Source organism: Pelodiscus sinensis, chromosome 27 (genome assembly GCF_052426305.1).
Source record: "Pelodiscus sinensis isolate ZL-2025 chromosome 27, ASM5242630v1, whole genome shotgun sequence".
Lineage (NCBI taxonomy): Eukaryota > Metazoa > Chordata > Testudines > Trionychidae > Pelodiscus > Pelodiscus sinensis.
The window spans coordinates 15,190,419-15,212,413 of record NC_143078.1 but is presented as its reverse complement, the minus strand read 5'-3'; the positions used below and the strand labels follow the sequence as shown (position 1 = coordinate 15,212,413).

General features: G+C 40.1%; 1 protein-coding gene across 4 annotated transcripts in view; it reads right to left on the bottom strand.

The window, feature by feature from the left end:
• Positions 1–21,995, bottom strand: part of CEPT1 (choline/ethanolamine phosphotransferase 1) — a 45,680-nt gene that overhangs the window by 3,498 nt on the left and 20,187 nt on the right. For 3 of the 4 annotated variants that reach the window (XM_075910314.2, XM_075910315.2, XM_006115699.5), the window contains exons 5-6: positions 6,746–6,830; positions 1,636–1,767 (exon numbers count right to left, since the gene is read on the bottom strand). In XM_075910314.2, the coding sequence (XP_075766429.1) occupies positions 1,636–1,767; positions 6,746–6,830 (217 nt within the window). Of the gene's footprint in view, positions 1–1,635; positions 1,768–6,745; positions 6,831–20,772; positions 20,858–21,995 lie in introns of all 4 variants that reach the window. The other variant, XM_075910316.2, reaches the window with a different exon arrangement.

The window sequence follows — 21,995 nt, the reverse complement described above, 5'->3', positions numbered from 1 at the left end:
TGTGATATGTATTTTTGATAAGATATTTTTGTTTTATTAGATGTCAATGGTCAAAAGTAAAATAGAACTAAAAAGACTAGTCCAAATAACTCAACTGGCATGAACACACACAAACTCTTAAAAAGTTCACAGAACATCCCTCCCTCCCTGCAAAAAATCCTTTAAGACAGACATCTGACAAGGATATTTGATCCCTTCTGGAAGGTCAACAGCTTTCATATTCCAATCAAATGCAAAAGCGTGCATATCAGACAGGGAGTTTGGTTTGGAAAAAATGCATGGATTCTAGTAGGTAAGATCTTGCAGAACATAACAGCCATAGTGGATCCGACCAATGGTCCATCTGGCCAAGTACCCTATCTTCCCAACAGCAAACAACATCAGGTGCTTCAGAGAGAATGAACAGAGCTGGCAATCATCAAGTGATCCTGTTTCTGGCAAAAACAGGCCAGGGACAATTGCTGCATCTCTAATCATGCTGGTTAATAGCTCATAGAGGATAGGTCCATCAAGGCTCTCTCCTCCTTTTTGGAACCCTGTTATAATGTTGGCACCAAAACATCTCTTGCCAATGAGTTCCACAGGTTAGCTTTGTGATGTGTGAAGAAGGTTTTTTTTGTTTTAAACCAGCTGCCTATTAATTTCACTGGGTGACCTCTAGTTCTTGTGTTATGTGAAGGGATTAATAACATTTCCTTATTCACTTTCTCCATACCAATTTTGTAGACCTCAATTATATCCCCCTCTTAAGTCATCTCTTTTCCAAAATGAAAAGCTCTACTCTTTTAATCCCTTTTCATACCAAAGGCATTTCATGACCCTAATCATTTTTGTTGTACTTCTCTGCACTTTTTTCAATTCTAATACATCTTGGATGGGGCAACAAGATTTGCACACAGTATCCAAGATGTGGGAATATAATGGATTTATACAGAGGCATTATGACATTTTCTGTCTTATCTATCCCTTGCGCCTAATGGATCTTGTGGTAAATAGCTAAATTTAGACCCCATCATTTTGAATGTACTGTATATGTAGGACAAATTTCAAAGCAAGGAAGGGGATGTTATCATTGATCTATTTTTCCCCATCCTTTAAAAACCCTTTATCAGTCCCAAAAGCTACTATTTTCATTTAGACAACATTTACCCCTTTTTTCAAGCTAGTAAATTAAGTGAAAGCTAACTTTACACCAACAATATATTAAACTAACACACTTGAAAGAATATCAGTTTTCTATAAACAAGCACGGAAACTACAAAGTAGGGATATAAAAAAAGATCTTTTAAAAAAAAATAACTGTACAGCCATTAAAAATCCTAGGTGGCCACATGGTTACAAGTACTGTGGGCTCTGCAGCATAAGCCTTATACTAAAGAGCCCACAGCACAGGGCTGCAGACGGCTTACGGACACCAGCTCCTGGCTGTCAGCCCCACTCCCGGGGAGCCAGCTGCACTGTGGGTTCTGCAGCAGCCGAGTCCCCAAAAGTGGGGCTGGAAGCCAACATCTGAGGAGCCAGAAGAGAGAAGCTAATACTTATCGGTTAATTGATTACACTCTTATGTCTCTGCTGCAGAGCTCTTCAAAAAGAAAATAACACAATAGATTCATAAACACAGAACAAAGCACTCACAGCTATAGTCGATCCATTTTTGCCAACACCACCTGTGAAGATCACACCAAAATAGTTTGTGCAGGAGAATATGGTTCCTGCAACAGTACAAAGAGCTGGGAATATTTTCATTTGAATATTCAGCACTGGAATCTTGACAATAGAGAAATACAAAACATTAAAATATGCACAATTAATCTAAAACCATGTTTATCTATTTCAAATAAACTCAAACACTCCACTTTTCTAAGTCCACACTTGGTTTTCTTCTCTCCCGCAAAATCAATCAATTAAAGAAATTGGGGAAGAAGATGTATTTTCTCACTTAACATATTAGCAAGATTCACTGATCCATTTGCTTTTATTTAACTAACAGATGTACCCAGCATTGTTCAGGTCTTTAAGTAACAGATTTTGAGTGGTGGTTGTTGGTTTTTTTTGTTTTTAATAAAAAGGAAAATGTACATGCTTTCTGCAAATGATCATATTTTTCAAAAATGAAGAAGTTTGTATTAATAAAAGAAGGAAAGTGATTCAACACATTAGCTAGAGCTTGTTGATAGATAATATTTGTAGTTTTCCTGTTTTTTGCTGGAATAAAAGGGAGTGGAGTGCAGGAGAGTGAGCTGGGAGGACTGGGACTCAGGACAGGAGGTGCTGGAGTTAGGGTAGGTGGGGGGGGCTCAGAGTTGGGTGTGAGGGGACCGTACACAAGTGAAAAAACCCCACCTTGCACACCAGAGCCTGGAGGGGTCCAGGCTAGTAGACTGTGTGCTCTAGTCCTGCAGGCTCCCCAATGCTGGGGAGGGAGCCACGAACATTGGGAGCTGGATCCAGTTGGGGACTTAGGTTCCCCAACCCTACTATATGCTTATTTCATATCAGAGGCTATGTGATTTCAAGTTGTTTTAACTTTAATATCTTGACTTGCACATCAAGACTGACTTTGAGGCTTTTCTAATGGATAATTCTTAGCACTTCTATCATGCTTTACAACTTCAGGGCACCGTGCAATCAGTCAGTCCACACAGACCCCCATGTTTGGTACTTTGTCACTTAGCACCATGTTAGAGAAAAACAGGAAGTGACTCACCCAAGTTCACACTGAATGTGTGGCTGGAGCGGGTATGAGAATTCAGTAGGTTCACAGCTTTTATTGAATTACAAGGTGCTGTTAGAAACTAATGTGGCCATGCTTTGCCCATATGGCGTTTACTGCTGATATCAACCAGATGACGAGTAACAGCACCTTACCCGATTGTGCTCTGGTATGCCACTTGAATAGGAAGCTCTAATTATACTCTTTTGAACCACCTCAGATACCCCTCCTATCCACTCTGCACTGCTGCTCAAAGACAGGGTTCAGAAAGACAGTGAAACAGAAACAGAGCTCGCTGAACTGAAAAATTCAGTCACACACACACACACACACACACACTGTTACTCTGGTGCTGAAGAGCTTGTGCCATTCTTATTATATAGTCTGCCTGTGTTGCCATCTTTTTTTATAATGATGCTTTCTTCAGTGGAAGTATTTTAGAATGGAGTGATGGGATTGCATTTGTTTGTACACATGAGGAGGGAAGAATCGGAACAACATTTGGCCCATACTGGAATCTGGAAAGAGGAAGTTTCAGGATGCCACAGAGAAATGAGCTGCAAAAAAAGGTCACGAGGCCTTGTACAAAAATGGCAAAAAAAAAAAAAAAGTTAAGTAAAAAATCCAGAATTTATAATTCCCCAGTAGAGCAGCTCCAGGAACCATGGCTAATGACATCAGTGGAGGCTGTAACATCAGTGTAGGGTGAGACTACATAATGATAAAAAGAAAGTTTGATTCCACCTGAGCCATATCTATATTATGGCTTCCACCACTATTAACACTGACGAAGCTGCAAGGTCCTATCTTTGCCAACGTATATGGATCCAGAATGATAGGAGATGAAGGCATGGACAAAGACCTCCACAGTGGTGGAGTGAAGGAAGTAAATATATGAAGTTAATGTTGAAAAGTTGACACAATCAGATTTGCAGATAAAGAAAAATGTGGGAAGAGTTCTGAGTCAAAGATTATGCAAAAGTTATAAACAGTGGAGGCAAATGGTTGGTGCGAGTCCAAGAAGGAAACAGAAGAGACACTGTTGTGCTTAACATTTCTGTCATTAAAATAAATACACCCCCCCCCCCCCCAAAAAAAACCACCCCCCCCCCCACACACACACACAAACACTCAGAGGGGTAGCTGTGTTAGTCTAAGTTTAAAAACAAGTAGTCCTGTGGCACCTTAGGGCATGTCTGCACTGCAGCTTTATTTCGAAAATTTCGAGATGGCAGATTTCTTACTCTGACTTCTGTAACCCTCATTTCGTGAGGAATAAGGGAAGTCAAAAGAAGAGTTTTCTTCCTTCGACTTCCTGCTGTGCAGACAGAGCCAAAAGCCAAATTAAGCTATTTTGACTTCAGCTACACAATTGACCTTGTGTATCTTAATTTGACTTTTGCCCTGCATTGTAGACATGCCCCTAAAAATATATAGAATCATGAGCTTGTGGGTAAAACCCGATGCGGTGGTTTATGTGATGAGGTCCTGTGATGGTGTTATTGTATAATGTGTGGACAGAGGTGGCAACAGGGTTTGTTGTGGGGGGTGGGAGGGGAGGGTTTCTGGGTTAGTATCTGAGGTGAGATGTGTACCTAATGGAAAGGATTTGCTTCAGGTTGGAGGGCTGTCTATAGGCGAAGATGGGCCCCATCTCCCAAGGCCTGAGAGAGAGTGAGGGATAGTTTTCAAGGATAGGTTAGAGATTGTCAATAATACACTGAAGGGGTTTAAGCTGAGGGGTGTTGCTGATGCCCAGTAGTGGTCTGTTATTTTCCTTGTTCAGTCTAAGTAGTTGACTTCTGGGTACTTGTCTGGCTCTGACAATCTGTTTCTGCAGTTCCCCAGGTGGGCATTTAAGTTTTAAGAATGCGTGAGAAAGATCTCTGTTTGAGCGACTGGAGCAAATCCGGTTGTGGCTTATAGTTTTGCAGCAGACAATGGATCATGTGAGGTGTCCTGGATGGAAACTAGAGGCATGTAGGTAAGAACAGCAGTCGGTAGGTTTCTGATATAAGGAGGTGTTTATATGACCATCGTTTATTTATACTGTTGTGTCAAGGAAGCGGATCTCTTGTGTGGACTGGCCCAGGCGGATGTTGATAGATGAGAGCTGAGGAAATGTTTGAGGTCAGCCATAAAATAGTTGGCATATTGTGAGGCCATGTGAGTGCCCATACCAGTGCCGCTGACTTGAAGGTATAATTGTCTTCAAATTGGAAATAGTTGGCGAGGACAAAGTCACATAGCTCAGCCACCAGGCACCATTGGAGATAGTGTTCCTGACAGCTCGTGGAATATTGGTGTAAAGAGCTTCTGCATCCATGTTGGCCATGATGGTGTTTTCACTGATGCTCTGGAGTTTCCTCAGGAAGTCAGAAGGGTCTCTAAAATAGCTAGGAGTGCTGGTAGAAGAGAGTCTGAGGAGAGTGTCAACAAAGCCACACTGTTGTAAGGGTGTCAATGCTGAAATGATGGGATGTCCAGGATTTCCAGGTTTATGGATCTTGAGTAGCAGATAGAATTCTTTTGGTAGGCATTATAGGATTGTGTTTGTATAAATTTGGCTCCAAGCTCTAGCAAGGAGTTTCTTGAGCAGATGGTATAGTTTATTTTGGTATACCTCAGTGGGACCATAGAACTGGATGCCACATCTGGAGTATTGTCTCACCAAAGCCAAATAAAGAGGAATAATGACATCTCTGGATCTACTGGCAATGATTCTTTTAATGCAACCAAATATGCCATTAGCCTTCTTGGCTACAAGGGCACATTGACAACTCATGTCCAACTTCTCATCCACTGTAATCCCCAGGTCCTTTTCTGCAGAACTGCTACTTAGCCAGTCAGTCCACAGCCTGTAACAATGCTTGGGATTCTTCCGTCCCAAGTGCAGGACTCTACACTTGTCCTTGTTGAACCTCATCAGATTTCTTGTGGCTAAATCCTCCAATTTGTCTAAGTCACTCTGGACTCTAACCCTGCCCTCCAGCATATCTACCTCTCCCACTAGCTTAGCGTCATCTGCAAACTCGCTGAGGGTGCAAGCCATCCCCTCATCCAGGTCATTAATAAAGATGTACTGGTACCAGAACCGAACGTTGGGACACTCCGCTAGAAACCGACTGCCACCCTGACATCAAGCTGTTGATCACTACCCGCTGGGCCTGACCTTCCAGCCAGCTTTCTATCCATCTTACCGTCCATTTATCCAATCTACATTCCCTTAACTTGCTGGCAAGAATATTGTGGGAGACCGTATCGAAAGACTTGCTAAAGTCAAGGTATATCACATCCACTGACTTTCCCATATCCACATATTTAGTTGGGGTTGGTCCTGCTTCAAGCAAGGATTTGGACAAGATGACCTCCTGAGGTTTCTTCAAACCCTAATCTTCTGTGGTTCTATAACTTATACCTATGGGAGCCTCAGTAAAATCAGCTGGGATCTGTATGGGTGCATGGATCAAATTACAGGATCAGGGCCATGGTTATTAAAAGTCATAAGGCAATTTTCACAAGGTAGAAAGTATTAACACCTGCCTTTTGACAAATTGCAATTATGGGGAGTTACATGCTGCATTCCAAAAATTCCTCCTGTAATTTCAATTTAATAAAGTATTCTTTTGTTTCTGACCTAAAATAGTTATATGTTGTTGATATCCATGTCAAACAATTCACCCAGAGATGCAGGTTTTCACTGGTGGACAAAGTAATTTTCTATTGGTAAATGTAAATGTGTAAAATGATTTGGGATCATTCTAGATTAATAGTACAGTATGGAAGGAAATGACTTTTTCGTGCTGTGCTGGTAAAACCAGAATGCACCATTATTGCCATTTGTTAGCTATGAAATTCATTCAAGTTCTTCCAGAACACGTCTTTTGATCTTATGGAAAAATGATATCTTTCCCTCCCAACAGAAACTGATATTCTAAATATGTTGCTCTTCCAGACATATACCAGAGCAGAAAAGAAGCAGAATAATCAGAAATATACATTAACTTAATATACAATATGAGCAAAAATTACCATTGATTGCCAAAAAGGTGGTCCTCCAATCACTGCCAGTAAATGCATGATTATTATGAAGATTTGCACTTCAGTCACATCAATTCTGATTAGGTACAAAAAAGCCAAAAAAGCACAATTATTTGAAGCAAATTCAGGTCAGTTATTGCAAACTCAGCAGTTCTCCTCTATCATGCACAGTAAAGGTCTCAAAATACTGGGAAAAGATTAAGCAAGTATCAGTAATTGATTATGCAAATATATTTGAGCTTTGAGTAAAACCCATGCTGTAATGTGACTATTTGATAAATTTCACTGCTTAATAAAACCCATCTTGACAAAAGGAATAGTTGGAACTCATTTAAATTGACGTAAGTAGTTGAGGAATACAGAGGTTTAACCTTGCCCACCAAAAAAAGATACGGGGGAGGGGAGAGGGGAACAGGAGAAATTCCCCTTTAGACTCCCGTCATCTTATAAATTATATTATCTTGAAAAAGATCAAGCTTGCAGCTAAAATACGCAAGCACTATAAAAATCACATGGAGTTTGTGCAAATGTAAACTGTACAAATTAACTGGACTGCTAAAGACAGCAGTTCACTAAGCAGCAAGAATACGAAATCATTTCTAGTTCTCAGTGTCCTCACTGAAGATGCTGGAAGGAGAGTCATGGAAAAGATTGCACTGAAGGAAGATAAGAATTTGCTTTAAGGATCCTGCAAAAGTCTCACTGAAGGCAAGAGAGCACAGATATCAATTCTGGAAAACAAGAAAGAATTAGGTAAAAAAAAAAATTTAGAAAATGGGGTCTTCTGTGGTATATAATATGAATAAGTTTATGAGGTTTCTAAGTGAATACTGTGACTTTTATGGTATACAATATGAATTAGTACATGCCTCTTATGGGAATACTGTGCCATCAGACTATAGAGATCAGCCAACAATGTACTTTAGTTGGAATTGTAAAATGCCTAAAAAAGGACTCCAAGATCAGCCAATGCACAGGTGTCACTTACATGACAAGTAAGTGACTGAGTATCAGAGAAGAATGTTTTCCATATTTTTAAACTAGCTACAGAAAATATAAAATCTGCATGCGTGGACTTGAATATATTAAATATTAGACCCCTGTGTTCCACTCCCACTTTCTAGAAGATCTGACTTAGTTTTGCAGAATATTATCTTATTTAAAAGAACTCCCTCCCAACCCATATTTCTTAGAATCAAAATGATATGAACAAGAGGTTCTTTATAAGGATGTGACTATACAGTTACTTTTGATACATATATATTTAATGACAAATGGAATGAATCAGGATGAAACGAATCTGAACAGCTGACCTTGCGTGTGGTGCTTTCAATAAGGGGGAATTAGATTCAGAAGCAGACTCAGGAGATTAAGCAGGTGGCAAAGATGATCCACTCAGTCTTGGATGGAGTTGGGTGTGCATCAGACAGCTTTTTTGCTCGATATATGAAGTAGCCTTTTGGAAGGGGAAGGGCCAGAAGTATAGAATTACTAAATAAAAATGGAGGGGGACTAAGTGCATTGTAACCTACACAATACAAGGTTAAGTAAACAGCACATTTAATACAGCGAACAAGCAATCTCCTCTAATCCTCACCACAAGTGCTGAAAAGGCATTCCGTATAGGCTCTCATGGCATCCTATGTAGAAATACATGTATAACTGCTAAATCTTACAGGAACTAGGCTCATACTTAGACCTCCCCTGATATGGCAGAGAGGCAGGGCGAATTTACTTACCAGTAATAGTATGTTTAATGTAGTCATCTCTCCTCTTATGGTGTAAGACCCCTATATCTGAGCTGTTGATTCCAGCTACCAGGAAACAGACTGCAAAAACACTAATGTCTCTATGGCACAGGTCCACTTCTTTCCCATTCAGTCAAGAGACTTCCTGAACAGCTTCCTAAGATGTGAAGCAAAGCTAGCAGAGATGAAGAGGAGAAGACTCCAACAAGCATAATTCCCTTTACTCTGTAATTCCATTAAATCTATTATGCCAGTTAATTTGTGAATCCAGAGTGGAACACAGGGCTACTACAAGAGTAGTATCCATATGGGTCACCTTTCAAGCTGACTTCAATGTGATTAACCCAGTGTGCAGACATATTAGCAACAAAGTGTGATAGTCACCAGAAGATCTGAAACCTCAGCCCTCATCCAAAACAGATGAAGTGTTTAACATGTGGCAGAAAAATCCTGAACAGCTGCAAACATCTGGGTTGTGCAAGAACAGCAAGCTACCATGTGCCTGAACATGTTTCTACATTAATGGCCTAAACAAAAAAAAACAAACAAAGCTTAGGGGCTGCACTGCATCCTCAATCAACATGCTCATTTGACTAGATGAATGGAAAGGATTTGGAACGCCTCTCCCAGGGGTATTTCTAGTACAAATCTTGCAGGAATCTGTTGTTGGTCTAATGAGATTCAATATGTTTATCAGTGATTTGAAAGAAAACTGCAAGCCTATGCGTAGGCTATGGTTTTATAGAGTCTGCTTTTTTTGGTCTCTGTAGTGTTTTCCCACGGGCATTGCTAAAGTGACATACACTTAAAGCAAGGGCATGTGAAATGAGGTGTATGCTGATTGCACATAACATTATGAGAGCCATGTGCTCCCTTTGCATCCAATCAAACCATTGCTACGGTTCAATTGGCACATGCCACAAATTCTAGATACATAAACACTGAGGCTATGTCTACATTGCAGAGTTTTTGTGCAAAAACCCATGGAGTGTCCACACCTCAAGCGTGTTTTTGCGCAAGTAAATCAACAGTAAAACAGCAGAACAGAGGGCTTTTTCCGGTGTAGGTAAACAGAGCTTATCCGAAAAAGCACAGGTGTTCTGATGGCCATTCATAGAATGGCCATCAGAGATTTCTTGTGCAAGAGTGTCCATGCAGTATGGACGCTCTCTTGCGCAAAAATGATGCACTTTGAGATGTGGACGCAAAAGACTTCTTGTGCAAAAACCCTGCAGTGTAGACGTAGCCAGACAGCAAAATTACCTTAACCTGGGAGACCCTCTTGGTTATGACAATCTTGTGGCCCGCTCACTAGTCTAGGTTGCCCCTCACTGATCTAGAAACAAAGAATGTGGATCATACACTCACAAGATGGAGGAATTTTGGAATGCAGTGACTGTGAAAGGGACTTGAGGATTACAGTGGAAACCAACTGAATATACTCTCCAATTCAATGTAATGACTAAGAGCTAACAATCCTTGTGCATAAGCAGGGCATTAGAGAGTCCGAGTACATCATCTCTATGTACAGCATTCGTGAGACCACTACTGAAATATTATGTCCAGTTTTGGTCCATCCTTTAAAAAGGATGTCAAAAATCTGGAAAAACAAATAGCCCTGTGGCACCTTAGAGACTAACAAAAATATATAGGATCATGAGCTTTTGTGGGTAAAGCACACTTCATCCTGTAGGAGGAACATTTTATCCTGCCTGGGCACTCAATGGACTTAAAAGTAGACATTCTTCTACATAGGAATTTCACAAGCCAGCTACAGAGAGTGCAGAATTGACCTTTACATGCAAATTTGACACCTGTTTCCCTTCACCTAAACAAAGACATGAACTGAATGGCTAATTATAAAACCAGCTCTCCCTAATTCAACACCTCATTGACATCAACAGTTAAGTATGGGACACTTTCAGCCCACTCAATTAGCCTCATTATCACCAACACAACAATTGATAGCTACATTTCCCCCCCCCTACTTTTTTGGCTATAAATTCGGAGAGTCTCCCTTTTCCCCCCCCACTCAAGTTCACCTGAAGAAGTGGATTTTGCCCATAAGAGCTCATGATACTAGATATATTCGTAAGACTTTCTGGGGCCACAGGACTATTCGTTTTTAAAGAAAAAAATAATTAAATAACTATTAGATATTTAGGAAATGCCATAATGAAGAACTCTTAGGTGCTAAAGATAAAATGTTAAAGTTTTCCAAGTAATCCTATGTCAGCTGCCCAGATAATATTGATTCTATAGGATTAAAGAGTAATCAAAGTCTATAAAGTATCTGCAAGATAAGAAGTGCTAATTATTATTAAGGAGCAATAAACTTCCTTGAACCACTGAAATATTTTTGAAAATCTGAAAGAACTGGGAATATACCAGTTGACTGCAGCAAGAAAAACATGGGCAGCAGCAGAAGCCTGATTAATCAAAGAACTAAAAAGCAGTATTAAGAACAATACTGTTCTGGCCTTAGGGAAGATTGACTAGATCCATGATTCTTCAGCTGTTTTTGCAAACACTTTACTGGAGTTAACATTTCTATGCAATCTAAAAATTATATTTTTGGTCCTCCTGTCTGCAAAGGAAACTTTCCAAACATAAGATGCTTTAGCAATTAAACTAGAAAGCATTGGGTAATAAGTAATTCAGCACATGTTAGTAAGGAATATTCAGAAATACATTATATATTTTTAATTCAAAGAAATAGAAGTTTGTATGCACCAAATATAAGTATCATGAAAAGCAATAACCATTAAAATATATCCTATTTCATAGAATCATAGATCCTAGGTCTAGAAGAGACCTCAGGAGGTCATCGAGTCCACCCCCTGCCCAAAGCAGGACCAACCCTCACTAAATCATCCCAGCTAGGGCTTTGTCAAGCCAAGACTTAAAACCCTCTACGGATGGAGAGTCCCATTTATTACATAACAATCCAAGGAGATGTTTTGGTTTAAATCTAAAGACACAAAGATGAAAGAACAAAAACATGGGATTTGGAAGTCAGGGTCACAAGTGTAGAGAGGAGAAACTTTGGACCCAGAAAGGCTTTTCTACTTCTACCTTATATGACTATTGGTCAGACAGAAGATGATCTACTCTGGTCCAGAGGGCGTGACCCTATAGGTGGGAACCACAGGAGATGTGGGAGAGCAGCAAAAAGGAGGATGGGCACATTTCAGGGTTTGATTCTAGTTTTTTTCCTTTTGTCTTCCTTGTACTATTTTATTATTTCGCTAAATATAACAAAAACCACATAGAAAAAAGAAAGCCAACAGCACAAATACTAACACCAAAGTAAGAGGGCTCAGCAAAAGCTTCTTAACTAGGATATTTTCAGCACCCCAATCATTTTGGACCACTCTTCCACAAGAGTGACAGTTCTTTTGTCTGGTGCTTCCAGATTAGTAGAGTCATATCAGCTCAGCAGAAATAGTTTTTCACAGGATAAGGAAGAGGAAAAATGCACAAAAAATGAATCCTTGATAAATATGAAATGAAAAAAAAATTAACCACCCAAGACAAGACCCAATTCTAAAATAGATTTCTGTAATTGGGCAAGATCCTCAGCTAAAGTAAATCAGCTTAGTCCCATTAAAGACAACTTTTCATCTAGTACAGTGTACTTTTCACTCAGATCATAATCACACAGAATAAAAAGAAGAATTGCAATTAAACGTTTAGGCTCTCCAGAAACACAAGCCAATTAATTGCCTGTTTGCAATTCATATGCTGCAGTAATACCCAGAGGCCCCAAAGAAAGTCAGGCTTCCATCATGCAAGGCACTGTATAAACATAGACTCTGCCTTGAACTGCTCACAATCTAAGTAAGACAAACCAAGAGATTCTTTAAATCATCCACTCCACCTCCCTGCCAATGAAGAACCACCATTTCAGATCTAGGAAGCCTCCTTTTAATACTGCAGGTAGGTAGATAGCTACATAGCTAGATAGCCAGAAAGAAAGCTAGGCAAAGTGTTAAAATTTGAAGCTGGAGAGTCACTTTGAACTATAAGATTGAAAGAAAAAAATATTGATTTGTAGAAAATAGACATTGCAAAAGGACAGAAGAAAAAGTAAATATGCACTAACTTAAGAAGGTTAAATGACAAAGACATAAGGAACTCTACCGTTGTAACTGCTAATGTGTTCATTTTAGTTCTGACCTCAAAAGTAATTATTTACAATCCCTGTTTAATTAAATCTGATTAAATTAATAGGAATCACCTCCTATTCCACACATACAGTCAACAAAGGCACAGAACTAACTAACTAATGTTCAGCAATAGCTACTCTTAAACCCATCTAAAGAATCCTAATAACTCCAAACCCACAAATATTTGGGTATTCCAGCTTCAGCACTTGAAAAAAAAAAATGCAGGACCTCTTCCCCACTGTAACATATCTATTGTCTGCTCTGTTTCTCAGTATCTGTTTACAGGAACCTTTCCCCAATTAAAAACAAAAACTGTGCTCATACAACATTATGGTAAAATCTTCCAACCACAAAGTGAGGAAATGCAAACAGAAGGATCTCAAATTGCCTAACGCTGCATTCTGTATTGCTCTAAATGGTATTCACTCAAGTGGTCAAATAGGATTCTGTAGAAAAGCTTATAAAAGCGTCAGATCTACAACAAAAAGTTAATAGCATTTTTTAAAAACTACTTTGGCTTAGTGATAGAAATGTAGCCGTGTTAATCTGGTGTAGCTGAAACAAAAAACAGGACTATGTAGCACTTTAAAGACTAACAAGATGGTTTATTAGGTGATGAGCTTTCGTGGGCCAGACCCACTTCCTCAGATCAAATAGTGGAAGAAAATTGTCACAACCATATATACCAAAGGATACAATTAAAAAAAATGAACACATATGAGAAGGGCAAATAAATTTCAGAACAGAAGGGGGATGGGGGGGGGGGGGTCAATGTCTGTGAGCTAATTAGAGGTGATAATTGGGGAAGCTCTCTTTGTAATGGGTAAGATAAGTTTGAACAAAGATGCTAATTAAGTGTAAAGTGTCAAATTTAAGCATGAATGACACTTTACACTTAAGTTTGAACAAAGACTCTCTTCTCCCTCTCCCCCACTGGGTGCAGCTCTCAAAGTCCCCCTCTCCTCTGCCTGGCTAGTAAGCCACCCACGTGCCCCCAAAAAACAGCCCTCTTCTCCCGGCTCCCCGTGCGGACCTGGGCAGGGGAGCTGTCCGGCGCGGCCATGAAAGATGGCGTCAGGAGCCTGCTGTGGCCAAAAAGCCTCAAAACACGTTTAAATGCGTTTTCTTAAAGAGGCAGAGCTTTTTTAAAATTTTTTTTTTGCTCAACCAAATGTGGCGGCTCCTTTTAAAGGGGGAGGGTTTTTTTCGGGGGGGGGGGAGGGGCTCAACAACTTTTCTTTTCGTGCTGGATCCACTTTTATCTTGGCTCTTGGCCTAGAATGCGTTGGCCACCCCTGCTCTATATAAACATACTGAATCTCAGAAACAAATAAAACAAATTAGTAGTAATACTAAATTCCCAGAGGAAAAAACATTAAACTGAAAATCGTGAGGAAAAGATACACTTACATCAATGCTGGCAGTGAGCTCATCGTGACAGTATACTGAACTGTATTCATAAAAGCCACGAGCACAGACACCACCAATTCATTTGACACTTAGGGTCCATCTAGACTACAAACCTCTTTCGAAAGAGGCTTTTTCGAAAGATACTTTCAAAAAAGTATGTCTAGACTACAAGCAGACTTTTTGAAAAAGTGAGCCACTTTTTTGAAAGATTCTAGACTCTTGCAAAAAAGCAGTTTGCATTTAATAGTGCTTTTTTTCCAAAGAGTACTTTCAAAAAAAGGCATTATTCCTCGTAAAATGAGGTTTACCAGGATCCAAAAAACTGCCACATTCATTCAATTTACTTTCGAAAGAACGCGGATGCAGTCTAGACACAGGAGAAGTTTTCAAAAAAAGGCTACTTTTTTCGCAAAAACCCTGTAGTCTAGACATACCCATTCAGAACATCTCTCTTCTCACCCTTCACATACCACCAAGCCTTCATATGATCTTCCCCCATGACCGTTACTAGAAATTTAACTACTATTTACAGAAGGGAATGGGAAAGAAGGAGACAGACTCCCCTCCTACTCAGATTTCTGCCAGGGTTCATATGCCCTACTCTGAATTCTGCTGCATACCACCAGAACTTTTAAATTGTGTTCCTTCCCTCCCCCCCAAATCCCCTACAGCTTCAGCCACCTAAACTCCTGTATGCAGTTGGGTTGCCTTAGGTAAATCCTGTTACATAAACTATAGGGAAACACTGTCAAAGTTATCTCAAGTTGCAGACTTCACAAACTGCCAAAATATAGGTGGTTTAAAATAAATCCAGCCTCTGGGGCTTGTGACTATCACGGTGTAAACCGATAGGCAACAAGGAAATGAGGTAGCCTAAAAGTTCTTAATTCTGAATTTCTGTAATTTTAAACTTTTTTTGCTTTTAACTTGACTAAATTTTTTGCTATTCCATCGTTTATTAAAAACTTCAGTGTTCTTTGAAGTATTTTCCCTACCATTTACTGATACTTATTGCACATTTAACTCTTAAGCTTTTCTTCACTAGAAGATGCATAAGGTTTTCTAAAATTAATAAAAAATAAAATAGCAGCCTCCCGCCATACTGAAGTATATATTCTGTCACATTAGATGACACAATGTACCTTTTTCATTAGCCTTCAGCTTCCTGATTTTTAAATCTGCCTCTTCCCCCAATTACCTCAAAATTTCACTTGCACTTTTCATATCACTTTTCAGCCAAAGTCACTCAGGAGTTGGACGAAGAGGTCTTCACTCCTAGGCCCATGCATTCCTTAGTCTCCTTTAACACAGCTGGTTTTGCTAATAGCTGTGTCCCTGTACAGCTTAGAAACTCTTCATGATAGAAGACCACTAATTCATACACGTGTGGTGGGATTGTGCGTTTCAGAGATGATGCTGGGGACATTGTGCATGTTTGGGATGGAAGGTTGGAAAAGAGTCTTTGACCCAGTCCAAGTTCATATTATGGTTTCTAAACTTCCCCAGAATCTGCGTGACAATTAGAAGACCAGAGAAGCTGACAAAGCTTCGGATGCCCTTCAAATGCTTTCAAGGTTATGACCTCCACAACAAATCATTTACAGAAAGGAAGTGCCATAGGAATCTACAGAGCATTTACCCATATTTTGTGGGAAGGAATGAAGATTCTGCATGCTGGTAGTAAAAAAGGGAAAGGTTGTGTGTGTGTGTGTGTGTGTGTATTACAGGGCAAAGGGGAACACCTTGCTCTAATACTAGCAACGTAAAAGTATATCCAATCTTCCTGGAAGTTCCAAAAGACCACTTTGTGGCCCAAACAAGTTTGTCATACTTGATGCAAATCTTACAAGGTATGGGGCAATCACATTCTTTTGGGAAAAAAAAAAATCAAAAGAACAGAGGGGCTTTCCCAACACTGGTAAACCTCTTTCTAAGAGGAAGTAGCCTTTTCCCAGAAGAGCTCTTTTGGAAAAAGGCGTGTGTGGATGGGGAAGAGGGAGTTCTTTCAAAAGAAGAGAAAAGAGGAAACAGTTTTGGGAAAATACAGTGGCCTGGTGGCCACTCCATCCATAGTAATCACAGCTGAAATGCGAGAGGGCGTCCATTCAGTGTGGACACTATCTTTCAAAAAAGAAGATTGCTTTTTCAATGCATTTTGGCAGGGTGGACGCTCTCTTCCAAAAAAAGCTTCTTCCGAAAGAAGCTTGCAGTCTAGACATAGACTATGTGTACGAGAGAAAGAGAGAGAGATAAACAAATGTAACCACAAGTTTAACTTATTTCTAACTAGTTTTCTATAGGGATGGCAAAGGCATCCTCATGAAGGCTACAGAAGACTGAAATTTCATTTGAGTCTGACCAACAGACCATTGCTTTCTTAGCTGATGGAAAAAATCCTTTTTTCCTTCCTTCAAATGGATTATCTTCAGAAGTTTCTCCCTCTTCATTACAAAGAATAGTCACCTCTGAACTGAGAAAAAGGCTGAAACCTCTCATGCTTTAAGTCATGCTTTAAGGCAAGGGTGGGGAACCTTTTTTGTGTTGGGGGCCGCTGACCCATGGGGAAGGGGGGGGAAAAAATCAGTCAGGGGCTGCACACAAGTGAGAAACAAAACAAAACAACCACCCCTCACTGACATGGCCCCCAACTAAGGAGGAAAAAAAATACTTCTCCACATTTCCCTTACATACTAGGAGGGATTTGTGTGCTCCAGCTCCACAGGGGGTGGGGATAGACTGGAATGTCAGCGTGGGCTCCCAATGCTGGGGGGGCCCTGAGGCTTAGGGGCCAGATCCAGGCAAGCCAGGGGCCAAATCTTGTCCACAGGCCTTAGATTCTCCACCCCTGCTTTAAGTACTTGAAAACAGAGGCTTTTACAGAAAATGCCTTCTCATCAAGCGTAATGTTAATGCTGTTACCAGGATACAGTAATAACCTGATTAAACTTTTCCTTCCTTTCTGAGAAGCCATTGCTTCTTGTACTGTACTACCATTTCCTGAGCAATTTTTTCCAATCCTTCATATATTGTCAACAAGATGATATTTAAAAGTCACAACATCTAACCATGCTCAGAGTAGACCTAACTGAAGGTTGCTTAAAGTGTCATAGGCAGCCAGTGGCCCAGCCAAAATAATGGTTCCCCACATTAAATACTTTTGTAGCTGAATCAGATGCAGCATATTTTTAAAAAGTCCCCTATTGTACAAAGATCTTATGCTGCAAAACTAAATAATAAACCAAGGTATACAATACCAAAGAGTTTCCTTTCATGCAGCATGCTATAGCACCATAAAGGTATTTGGACAAAAATCAAACTCCTTTGGGTAGAAGTTCAATAACATTTACATTGTTTTATTGAAATCTGTTGTTTTGTAGACAGGCAAGGCAAAACTTATTCTTGGATTCCTGGAATGTTTCCAGGCAAAGTTCTTAAAGGCTTTTAATCAGAATGGGCAGGGATGCAAAATCATGCTCTGAAGTGTCTCTATCCTCTGTTTGCTAGAACTTGGAAGTGGACAACAGCAGATGAATTATTCAATGATTGCCTGTTCTGTTAATTTTCTCTGCAGTAACTGGCATTGGCCGCTATTGGAATGCAGGATACTGTGCTAGGCAGACCACTGGTCTGACCCACTATAGGGATGTTACATTTAAAAGGCTAAAGCACAGTGGGGTTAACTCTTGGGATGGTAGCTAGCCCTGCTGTGGCTCCCCTGCTTATTGACTAATCGACAAAAAAATCTGATTAGTTGATTAACCTAAATTTATGAAGAGCCTTCCATTTAAAGATCAAAGAGCAGTGGGGGGAACCCCGTGCAAGCAGGGAATCAGCTGATTCCCAGCTCGCACCTGGTCCCCCCTAACCCCCTGCCTACTGCAGAGATGGTGCTGGGGGGGGGGGGGGGGAGGAGGAGAGAACTGGCTTTTAAGCTGGCTCCCCCCAGCACCAGCTCCTGTTCCCCACCACTTGCTGCCTCTAACAGAGGACAAAAACCAAACTCAAGGGACTAGCTGACTATCCAATAAGCTTTTCCTTATCTGATAGTTGATTAATCATTTACATCCTTAACCCAGTATGGACATTCTTTTGTTCTCACAAGCCAAAATGGATTCACAAATTCTCTTTCTACTAAAATGGTTACAAAACCTATACTGGCCATTTTAATATGCATCTTAAAACAAAATTTAAAGTTGCTCACTAAATTTGTCACTTTGCTCCATAAAATTAGCACCTTTCATACAAGATCCATAGATGTTTACGGCCAACATGTGGTTGAAGATCCTGTATATCACCATTTAAGAAAGCTCACCCAGTAATGTCCCGATCAAGCCCATAACTTCTATTTGAGTTACAACAGATCTCTTAGAAAAATATCCACTACTGATTCAAAGACTTCAAGTGATAGAGAACCATATGCCTTGATAAGTTGTTCTAATTGTTACAGTCACACTGGAAAAATTTGAGACTATTTCTAGTCTGAATTTGTCTAGCTTTTGCTTTTTTCCCCACCCATCACCAGCTCCCAATTTGTGTGTCTCATTTCCACTTTGGTGGTGAATTCACAACACCAAGACTACAAGTTTCCTTGTTACACCCCCTATTTTTTTTAGAATTAGAAAAATAACTGCAAGTCTAAAACATTGCCTTTATAACAATGTTTTCTAACCAATTCTACAGCAGTTAAAAGTCTTCCATTATTATAATTCTTTATAATACTAAATGTAGCTGACACTTGGTTCATTATGCAACTCCTCTTCCCTGCTTAGCTAGTCTAGAAAAACTCTAACTTCCACCATACCCTATTTTTCTAATAATTTAACATGTAGTTTTGGGCTATTATCATTCAAGTGGGATTTACTATTATATGAAGCAAGGTAAAACAAAATTACTTTCAGGTATGTGAAGTTCTTGTTTTTTCAGTCTCTTACCCGTTCTTCCAGCATTTACTTAGAGTCGACCCATAGCACAGAAGGGGTCATATCTCCTTTTAAATAGTGCTTTAATAGTTAGCTATTCCCATTTTCCTTCACTATACTGGCCAGAGATGCAATGTGGTCTCTGTCTTCCGACCTTCTCAGGAATTCATTACAGCTCCTTCATGACAGTTTTCTTTCTGGCAATCATATAGTTTCATGAAGCAGAGAAACCATTTGCAGTCAATCCATGTTCAACCACAGGTATCTATCTAATCATCTAGATATTCACACCATATACTTGTCATTATGTTGCCTAAGAGCTTATCTGGAATCTCAGTTACAGCAAACATGATCATTGAAAAACCACACAAAACGTGAACACTGAAAAGGCAATAGCTTTGTGCTGGCAGCCATTTTAGCTGTAGAGTGCAGCGCATTCTTGAAAGGAGGAAAAAGAAAAAGGATTTCCCATATTCTCTAGAATACAATGTCCATGAATCTCCAACTGGCATAGCTCTCCATAACCCACATGAATTCTGGCTTGGGAAAGTGACCTGCACCTGCTCCTTATCACTGGCTCTCTCCTGTCACCTTTTTTCTTTTTTCTCTCTCCAATGGGAAAACACCACACTTGTCCACTGGCACCCCGTCTTCCTGATTCAGACACTGCTCAGCTCTACTCACTTGTCCCATTTTCTAGCTGGTGCCCTAACTCACTATCTCCTTCCAACTAGTCAGTCTCCTTCTCGCTATTACTCATACTTTCCTTTAGCAAATACTAAGGCAAACTGTTTCCTAGTCATCGATTACTGAAATGCTATATATGTCCCATCCCTAATCAGCTTACTTAATCTTAGACTGGAAAGCCCCTCAAAATAGAGTGAAGCTCTGATGTAAATTCCTTCATGAGCAAAACTAATGAAGAGGGAGGGTTCAAAGAAGGGGTGGGGGGTTAAATGCAAAGTCTTGAAGTGAGGGGATTCAAATTTATTCCGTTTTCATAAAATTCAAGAGGAAACTGACTTTATAGAGATTGGAGGGGCAGAAGGGGGGGGAGAAGAAGGGCAGGAAAAGGAAGTAGTATGTGTCTGGTCCTCAAGGCATAACAAGCTAAAGATGAAAAAAAGATACATTAGGAAAAGCATTTTGAAAAAAGATCAATTAGATGGTGAAACTCTTTGACTAATGATGAAGTTGTGGTACAGTATATAGTTACTTTCTCCTTAAAGAAGTTTAGTAATAGAACACCTTTCTGGAAAGCAAAGCAAAGGTTTGTCCTCAATGCTCAAGAGGTCCTTTAGAATCTTAATCGGCAAATCATTCTATTAACAGTCCAAACAATTCTATTTTTTTGGTGGAAAGGCACTTAACAAAAAGAAAAAAAAAAAGCTTTCAAAAAGGTGGTTCCAACCAAATTACACAAGGGGCTGGATTAAAGAAGTGTTCTTATTATTCTGACTATCTTTATGCATAAAAGTGAAGTCAGCACTGTAAGATTTAACATAACCAATGGGAAAAAACCCTCTTTATAAACAAAATTAGCTGTGGGTTTAAGTAAACAGTGAAACACTCAAAATCTAATTTCCAATCAAAGTAGATTTTTTACTGTCCCATAATACACTATCGATATTTTGTCTTAATAAAGCAGTTGTCTGCAAAATATCATTAGAAAAAGACATCTCATTTTCCAAGTTACTCTGTGCATGACAAAGGTGCTCTCTCTACAGAATCCATGCCATTATTCATTGAGTAGCATCAATTCCAGCAGTTACCGTATAGTTCCAGAACCAGGGCCCCACAATTCCTGTGAAAAGCTGGAATGCTATAACACAGAGCAAGGACTCTGTAACATCAAATCTACGTGTGAGGAAAAGAAACATTTCAAGAAAAATACTGAGAGCTTCATTGAAGCAGCCCCAACAGAACAGATTTTCAATAACCGCTAGAGCGTATCAATTATGGGCTTTTAATCAAGAAAGGCATTTCCTTCAAACTACAATAGTTACAGCTTGTTATATTTGGAGGTTTGGTATTGGGTAGGAAGTTTAACTTTAGTAACAGTGAAAGATGACAGCCGCAAAAACTAAAAACCTCTTAGCACTTACATAGTGTTCAAAGCACGGTATGGATATTAATTAACCCTTAATTCCCCTGAGAGTCAGGTGGGTAAATACTAGGGGTGTAAAAGGTTAACCAGTAAGCCTAATCTTTAATGGGTGAGGCTTACTGGTTCTGGTTAACCAGTAGGGGTTGGAGCAGTTCCCCACCCGCTCCAGGCAGGGAGCTGCTCCAGCCACGCAGGCCCTATCTGGGGCAGGCCCAGCCACTCCTCCCTTCCGCAGTTTATACACTGGCTCCCCGGAACAGAGTTGGCAGGGGCTGCTGCCCTGCTCCTGAGGGACTGGCTGTAGCACCCACAGCACAGCCTCCCCAGGAGTGGGGTCAATAGCGCTTACCAGCCCCACTCCCAGGAAGTCAGCGTCGTTGCAGCAGTGAAGCTTCCTCGGCCTTGCTCCTGGGCAGGCTTCACTGCGGGCTTTGCAGTATAAAGCTTACTTAACTTTTATTCATCATTCACATTCAATAGCACCATAAGTTTTACAATGAACAAATACATGGGTGGTACAAGCTACCTCACACAGCACAGACCTCAGCACAGACCTCACCAGTATCAGTTAGCTGCCTCTGATGAACAGAATGGTCTGTCTCCATACTCACACAAATCCTTTACTTCTGGCCAGAGATCACAAACAAGTGTGCCAAATAGGATATGGATACCTGTCCACTATAAAAGGCCTGTAACCATTGTGATCTTTAATAGAAATTTGTATTTCCTCAAACAGTGGAAAGAGTAATAACCTAAGGCATAGTGAAATAGAGAGATCACAAGGTACTGAATATATTCCCCACAGAGGCAAATTTAGAGAATAGGGATGTGAGTGACTAATCGACTATCCGATAAGCAAGAGTTTATCAGATAGTCGATACACTAGTC